General features: G+C 38.0%; 1 protein-coding gene across 2 annotated transcripts in view; it reads left to right on the top strand.

Moving 5' to 3' along the window:
• Nucleotides 1-6,939, top strand: part of cemip2 (cell migration inducing hyaluronidase 2) — a 31,245-nt gene extending 24,306 nt beyond the window's left edge. For both annotated transcript variants that reach the window (XM_079250865.1, XM_079250864.1), the window contains exons 15-24: nt 167-322; nt 1,524-1,701; nt 3,334-3,549; nt 3,642-3,853; nt 4,037-4,219; nt 4,319-4,538; nt 4,630-4,731; nt 4,848-4,993; nt 5,082-5,188; nt 5,289-6,939. In XM_079250865.1, the coding sequence (XP_079106991.1) occupies nt 167-322; nt 1,524-1,701; nt 3,334-3,549; nt 3,642-3,853; nt 4,037-4,219; nt 4,319-4,538; nt 4,630-4,731; nt 4,848-4,993; nt 5,082-5,188; nt 5,289-5,488 (1,720 nt within the window). In that variant the 3' untranslated portion in view covers nt 5,489-6,939. The remainder of the gene's footprint in view (nt 1-166; nt 323-1,523; nt 1,702-3,333; nt 3,550-3,641; nt 3,854-4,036; nt 4,220-4,318; nt 4,539-4,629; nt 4,732-4,847; nt 4,994-5,081; nt 5,189-5,288) is intronic.
• The last annotated feature ends 1,407 nt before the right edge of the window (nt 6,940-8,346 follow it).

Here is an 8,346-nt window from a genome sequence, read left to right as displayed (position 1 = left end):
TGCATTCTTTTCTTCTACAAGATGGACTTCCAAAATCCATTTGTGATTAAGTAATACTTTTTGTTTTAACATAATGTTTTTTGCCTTTGTCAGACACAAGAATTATCAATTGTATTTTATGTTAGAATGAAATATGTCTTTCATTCAATATCTTCTTGCTTTCCAGTGATGGCAGCTACCCTAAAGATGAAGGCTCAAGCCAGGAGGTGACACAGTCCCTGTTTGTGGGTGAAAGCCAAAACAGAGGAACCAATGCAGGGCAGAATAAATACTGGGGAGTTGGAGGGGTAGATGGAAAGATGAGAACTCTCCCTAGAAATAGGTAAGGATGAGCAAATATTCAGTGAAATGTTAATAAACAAGGATTTTCTTTGTCTTTTTTTTTGAGTGGGTGTTTAGGGGTTACTGTTTGGGAAAAATATAAAAGGGCCAGCAAAGGGATTGACTAGTTGCATTGGTTGTTTTGATGTTTAAAACTGTAAATTAACTTTTAAAAGGAAGTCCTGTTGACTCATTTCCTTTCTGTGACATTTCAGATTTAGGTTATAAAAAGCTGTGATGGCACCATTTCTGGTGTTTCTCTAGAAGGGAAATGCTTCTTGCAACATTTTGTTAGTTATTTAAAGAACAAGTAGGTTTCTGATTTTAAGTTTTAGCTGGATCATTGAATTTTGTTCCCCTTTGTTTCTGTCATTTTTAAGTCTTGAGAAAGAGTATTTATTAAAGTCTCATTAGTGCTCTTTTCTATAACAGGAAAGTGGGGCTATATTTGATTTGACCATATTATGTGCCAGTTTCTTCACTGGCAGGGCCTTTAGCTGGACTCGTGTTACAAGACGTTTATAAGGCTCTGCCTGTCATAACAGCAAGTCGCACTCCATTAGCAGAGTTAATTAAAACTTGGCTTATACAGCCTCTGATGGTCTTCTTTCTTTGTCTTTTACTGTTTGAGCTTTGCAGATATTGGTATGCAAGATGAGATAAATGCAAACAAGAAAATGACATGTATCTTTCTTTTAGTCTCATTAAAAGGTGTCAGTTTGTGACCACTGAGAACAAGTTTACAACCATTTTATTGGCTTCTAGACCACAGGGTGACATCTGGCTCAGTTTATTCGTCTGGCATTACAGTGTTTATACCACTAAAATCCTGAATGTTCTTTTTACGCTAAAGGGAGAAGTTTTACTAAATTAAAAAGCTGATTAATTCTGTATAGAGTAGGACAGGTTTGTAGTCCTCTGAATGGCTCTTCAGTTCAGTGAAGAGATGTTTCTGGTATTTGTCTGAGAGCAACACATTTTAGAAAAATATAAAAAAAATTCTCCAAATCAGGTTACTAATAGAATTATATTAGTGTCTTAATATAAACTAAATGGTTTTTTTTAACCCCATTTGCTTTTGGAAACCATTTTCACTTTTTTCGTGACTATATGTTTTTTTTATTTTATTTTGAAACATTTAAAAGAAAGTCATTGTTTTTCTGCCGGTTGTCTTTGCTGATCATTCTACATCTCAATGTTAGGACATTTCCAATCCGAGGTTTCCAAATCTATGATGGTCCAGTGCGGCTTACGCAGAGTACATTCCGCAAATTCAGCCCCACACAAGAGCGCTATACCAGCGCAATTGGGTTCAGCTTGAAGAACACGTGGCAGCTAACTCCACGAAACAACCTGTCCCAGCTCAGCTTCCACCCCACTGTGAGTAAACATCTGGTTTTGACTTCAGCCAAGATGCCCTAAGCATGTTCAACAGCTTTATGTGTTGTCAATGTGTGTGTTCATTTTTTCTTTTTACTCAACGCATCATGCAACACATTACTTTGGGTCTCCATGAAACTCGTTGTCAGACATACTGTTTCCTGGTGCATTGTGCCTAATGCAACATCATGTATCGTAGTCTTGTTTACAGAAACAAGTGGTTATTTTTCAGTGTAACAATAGGTGACACTGAAAATTCTGTTTCTCCCTCTTAAACCTTGTTTTTGCTTTGTTGTGAATTTAAAATTCTGTTGTTAATTGTTAACACTTATTGGATTGACAAATTTGAATAAAGAAAAGTACTTTTCCTCATATTAATCTTTTCCCAGTGTATTGTCCTCTTGGGACACAAATATTAGCTTTCTCCTCTTTGGCAGTTTACTTAAAATTGTTCTTACACTCTGCAAGTGTCATAACATGTTTATTAGACAGGATCAGCATCTTGGGTAAATCAGTATGTAATGTTCCTTGGACCTGTAGCAGTTTGGAGAAACAACTGTAAATCACTGGTGCCCTCTTGTGGTGGCATGGTATAGTGCAAAAGCACTTTTTTTTTTTTTTTTTTTAACACATCTTCGGTACATTTATTAGCTGTTCTAAAGGTTCGAGTGTTGCTCCAACACTCGATCCAATGCAGTGCAGAAACAACCCTTAATCAGAAAGTCAAGCTTGAAAATGCAACAACAGAATTGAGAAACAAGCCAAAAAACCTAAACTTTGATTCCTCCTTACTGCATGGAAAAAAGACTTCAGTGGACATGACCCTTTTACCCCATTAGGATTACTGTCACTGGTTTAAAACTACTATTATTATTATTATTATTATTATTATTATATATAGTTTTTAAATTTATTTGGAAAGAGGAGAAATAATTATGATTTATTTGGCAACTGAACGTTTCTTTTTTTTTCTTAATAGATTACCTCAGTTCTAGTTTTAAATAACTGTTTTTGTTTTCCTATCTCTTTTTTTTTTTTTATATCAAATTAAACTGAGGCAAAGTCATGAAGTATCTTGGGTCCATGCAGTCTAAATTAAAATAAAAGTCAAGCAATAAGAATATCAAATGATTAAAATTAGCATTTTCCATTTGTCAGAGATGTCTTCTGATGCATTTCCTATTAACTTCATTTTTGTAGGAGCTTTTATTATTTATTATTATTATATTATACTATAAGAGACAGAAACTCGGAATTAGGGAGAGCTCATGTTTGTGTAGAATGGAGTGGGTGGGGTGTGTGTGCATGTGAGAGAAATAATGAGTGTGTTTTGAAATTTTTATGTTGTTTACTTTGGGGTGTGGAGACTTGTTTTTATTGTTTTTATCATGTGAAGCACTTTGTGTTGCCTTCGGCAGGAAAAGCACTTCATATATACAGTTTGATTCCATTCGAACAATTGTGGAAATTCATATTTGTTTCTTTCAAGATGGCTGACACTTATTATTGGAATTATGGTTCACTTAGTAGCTGCAAAAATACTGACACACTGTGCAGCAATACACCGACCTGTCATGTAATAGTTAGATTAATGAATGCATTCACGACACTGCTCATAAATGATCTCCTCAGGTGGGTCTACAAGCATTCTTTGGTCATCCTGGACAGTGGTTTGAAGAGAATGACCTGGACGGGGACAAGAACTCCATCTTTCATGATGTGGACGGGTCAGTAACAGGTTACAAAGACACATATGCTGGCCGAGCAGACAATTACTTGATTCAACATCCAGGGTGTGTGGCACTGCCCAAGTGGAATGGAGTGACTTGCAGTGGACGCTACTCTCAGGTACAGCACATCTTTGTACATATAACGCCACTGTGCTGTATTTTATTTTGTCTCTCCCTGAACCTTAATCTCTTCATACTCCTCTGGTTCAGGTATATATCCAGACACGGGGAGCTCCGAACCTCAGTTTGTCCATCAACAGAGATGAATACCCCAGTGCTCCTCTGGTACTGAGAGGGATTAACAGCCAGGGGGCATCGTCTCAGCAGTACCAGCCTATCCTGATGATGAGCAAGAGCTACACTCTGCACTGGAATGGACCTGCACCCAGAGAGGTTGTCCTCTCTCTCATCAACTTTGAAAAGTGAGTAGAAATGATGAGCATCATGTGTGCCTCTGTGTGCACACAGTGTTGCACCCAGTCACCTGTTGGGAAATGTCTGTGATATCGTCTGTAAACAACCAAATTAAATGAGGTTCAGCAGTTGTTTTTTGCATTTTTAACAGCGAACCTCTGAGCTGAAAAACATACTTTTCTCTCACACAGAGATGACTGGGTGCTGGTGGGAATTTGTTACCCATCAGACACCACTTTTCAGATCATGGCTGATATCTACGACAGGCAGAAAAACACCTTTGCTGATATCACAGAGTACGGCACCGTGTCATCCCTTCCACAGCTGGAGAGCAAACCAATGGAAAGGAAGTACTTTTTTGACCAGCCTGTTGGGTGAGGGAACACGTCCTTAGTTTTTATTTGTTACCAGAAATGCATGAATTTTGAAAGTTAATTGGACCTGACTTGTTTCGCCTTTGCCATCATTTCTAGCTTGCTGTGGCTCTACCTTCGGGCTCGGCACAGTCGTGACGGTCACAGCTACTGTTCAGCAAAAGGCTGCGAAAGGGTGAAAATCATGGCCACAACATCCTCCAAACAAACCTGTAACTGTACAGCTAGGGCCTACCCCAAGTACTCCAAGACTCCCGCAGCGGCGGTGCCTATGCCAGCTCTTAATACGCAGCCCTGCAAAGACTGTGGGGCTCGACAGGTTTGTAGAACTACATTTAGGATAACCACTCAGCTATTGAAAGTACAAGTCGCCACTGCTTATCATTCAGGGTTTTGTTTTTTCCCCTCAGCTTGTGATTTCCAATGAGCCATGGACCACCTACCTCCAGACACAAGTGAAGTCTCTTAGCACTGAAGAGCAGCGAAAAGGAGATAACGTTTCCTTTATCACTGTGAGCATGTTAAGCTGAAAAACTGATCCATAGGTTTTATTATTCATACGATTACAAATTTAGAGCTTTTGTCAAAGTCTGCTTAGCTAGCCTTATCATGTCCCGTCACTCACCAGGTGAACGAGGTGGCCATGCCCTTCTCTCAGGCTGGGTTTTTCCTGGTCTCAGTGGATGCCTGTTCTGGAAAAGTCACCAAGAAAACCTCCTTTGCAAAGATGGATGCCAAAATGAAACGGTACCTAAAAGATGAAATACCAAAGCGGTAAGCCACAGAAAATTCCATAATAGTGTTCACACCCTCTGCTTTTACATTTCTGTTACCAGTAGGAAATTGTTCTATATATTTTTAGGTCAATAGTCCTCATGGCAACCCGAGGTCAGCTTGAAGGCCTGGTTGATCTTGCTCCAGATCTGGTCTCTCTTGGTGTGGCAAAGACGGCTGATCTGCATAATAAGGGTATGTGACATACTTGACAGCCATCCTTTCTTTTACTCTGAAGTTACTTCATTTTAAGTTATCTTTTCTCAAGCAGTCTCATTCCTGCCTTTTACTACAGGGAGTCTGGCTCTGTGGGGGTTCTTGGGTGGTTCTTCACCTCCTCCGTGGATTTTGCTGCAAACCGGGGAAGGGGATGATGTCCTGGGAGTGCAGGAGCGCTACTTGCCTTTGGGTTTAGAGATTTATGGCTGTTTGCCACCTGCAGCTCAAATACGCAAAGATCTGGAGCTTCTCAAAACAGCCACAGGGCAACAATAGCCAATGTGAACAACTTGCCTACCCAAAACACCTCTTGCACACAGATACAAATACACAGCCAGATGAATGTGAACTGCTGAACCTTTAATTTATTAATTGTGACAGAGATGTTTACCATTTTTACATGGGTAGAAGGTGTATTATGATAAATGGGTTGAATATTTTTGTGATTTTGTGTGTGTGTTTGTGCGTGTGTGATAGTATGCCTTTGGGCCATTAAGTAAATGCACTTTTCTCATAGACAGAACACATTGCCTTATCAGCCAGAGTTTCTTTAAAGGAGCTTTACAGCAGCTCTAGCAATATCACTATTTATTATGCAGGACATGAAAACAGAATAAATATGATTTACTGTGAAAACACAGCATAATGGTTGAGACACACACCAACCTGAAGGGAATTATGAAAATAAATTGCATTTTTTCTGAAATTAGACATTTGATTAGAGCTGAAAATGAAACAGACATCTGAGAATCAAATGTAATAAGGCGAAAATTAATGTGGTGTTAAAAAGAAATCAAAGCCAGTGGGTTGGCTGTGTTTGTGAGTAGAATAGCAAAACCACAAAAGCCATAATTATACCGATATATACAGTGTAATGTGCAGTTAGATTAATCGAAGTGTTTTTGTTGTTGACCGATCAAATGCCATTAAATAGTTAAGTTGGTAGCATTTAGGTCAGTTTTTATTTCCTGCTTTGCATCTGTTACAACTAAACCTTTTCCTGGAAAGCCTCTGATCATCGTGCAGCTGTACAACTAAAGACTTTAAGCACCTTTTTATGGATTCCTTCATGGACTTACTGGAGCTTTTATTTTATGTTTTTATTTATCTTTTCACACTGATGGTCCCTTCAGACTGGCCACATGTGCAGCACAAATAGAATTTACTTTTCCTTCTTTCTTAAACAGAATTGAATGTTTACCTGTTTTTTGCCTCATTTGATATCCTTTTATGTGCATTATTACCAACGCAGTATGTTGAGATTTAATAACCGGAAGCCTTTTTATGCAGTCAAATCTTATACCTGCTGAGAGGTTTGAAGCTGAACTTTTAGACTATATGATCTTTGATGTGTGTATGGATGCGATCAGGGCTCCCCCACTGAGCACTGATACATACCTGTTTATGATTGTGTAGGTATGACAGGCCGACTGTGTGAGATGGAGGGAGGACGATAAATGCATTGCCTTTTTAACCACTCTACTGTTACCAAAAAAAAAAAGGTAGAAAGCGGAACAAATGTCGCCATCGCTTAACTTTTGTTCAGTTGATGCACAACCATAGTTTGTAGTTCTTTTTTTTTTTCTTTTAGAATTGAATTTATGAATACAGTATAGGGTTGAAAGCAGAGAAGAGGAGATATTTGCTTGTTTTACTTTTACACAGTTGATTTGTAATTGGGATTTTTTTAAAGTAGTTTCACATTAAAAAAAAAAAAAATCTGAATTCGCAATGAAATTGCAAATGAATACTGTTTCGAGATAAAATGTAATCTTTTTGTTTAGAGTAGTTGCTAAAAAAAAGGATTGCTTCCACTTTCAAGTGCAAAGCACTCCTCCTGTTTTTACATGGCTGAAATAAATTGGTGGAAATGAAATGTGTCCTGAAGTTTTATGTGTATGTGTTGTTTATTTTTTGGTCTTCAACATTGGAAAGGCAGTGTGTAAAATGAAAATTACCCATATTTATTTTGCTTTATAGCTGGTGAACCAAGCATTAGAAAAAAGACAACATATCTGGTTATTGGTAACTGCTTAAACATTTGGCATACTGTTTTTTTTACTTTAGAAAATATTTTATCTGTGCGAGTGTTTCTACCTGTGAAAACAAAAAAGGGACATTTACAGAGTAAAATATGATGCAGTCCCCACAGTGTGAGTGCTCAGTCCTCCACATGGCTCAGATAGATAGTGCACTTGACCATCAACACTGAGCGCTCCCACACATTCAGCAGTTTGGTAAATGAGAGAGGACAGACTGTAGTGGTACAGTTTACAGACAAAATGATGATGACAGGAGCTCTCTGACTCCCAGACATCTGGTTTAAAATGGAGAGGAAAAAATACTCACTGGCTGGTGCAGTTGGACCATCTCTTTCCAGTTTTCTCACTGACTTTCCCCTTTAGAACAGCATTTTGGTTTAGTTTGGAAACATTTAAGCCTTAACATTCAGACAAAGTTAGTGCAGGTACAGAGAATATTCCCATCAGACGAGACCTGTGACTGTCACAATCATTACTGAAGCCTTGTAAATTGTATGGGTGCCTTTTGATCTTGTTCCTATGACGAACTGATATACAGAATATTCCTTACAGCTAAGTTTTTAATTATGTAATACCCTGGCTTTTGAAATGTACAAATACATTTAGAGAAATGTCAAGTCTAAAAATATGCTGGAGACCTGTGTGGGCAGCAGCCTTTAGCACTATACTGTATATTGTTTTCATAAGAAGGGTATAACTATGGCAACACACACTGAACTCTAACACTTCTGCTTTGTTTTTGTTTTTTTTTGTGTCTTTAGTTTTCCTTGGTTTTTATTTAACCAAACCAAGAAACTGCTAGGAATTTTTTAAAGATTGTTTCTAAAGAGCAAATGAGAAGCAGTTTAAGAAAACATGTTTTTTTTTCTTCAATTTTGACTAAAAGAGGTTGATAAACTTATTGATGTATGTGTTTTTGAACCTTTGATAATGTCAAAAAAAAAAAGAAAAAAGAAAGCACTGATACAGTAAATAATTAGAAGCAGAAGCAGGTGAACATCCCACAGTGTATTTTTCATACTCTGGTCAACGTTGCAAGAAGAGGTGAGAAACTAGCAGAGGCTCAGGGGGATATGCAAAGCACACACTGAC

Source organism: Telmatherina bonti (assembly GCF_933228915.1).
Source record: "Telmatherina bonti genome assembly, chromosome: 13".
Classification (NCBI taxonomy): domain Eukaryota; kingdom Metazoa; phylum Chordata; class Actinopteri; order Atheriniformes; family Telmatherinidae; genus Telmatherina; species Telmatherina bonti.
Note: the sequence above shows the minus strand (reverse complement) of the source record. Positions and strands in the feature narration are given on the sequence as shown.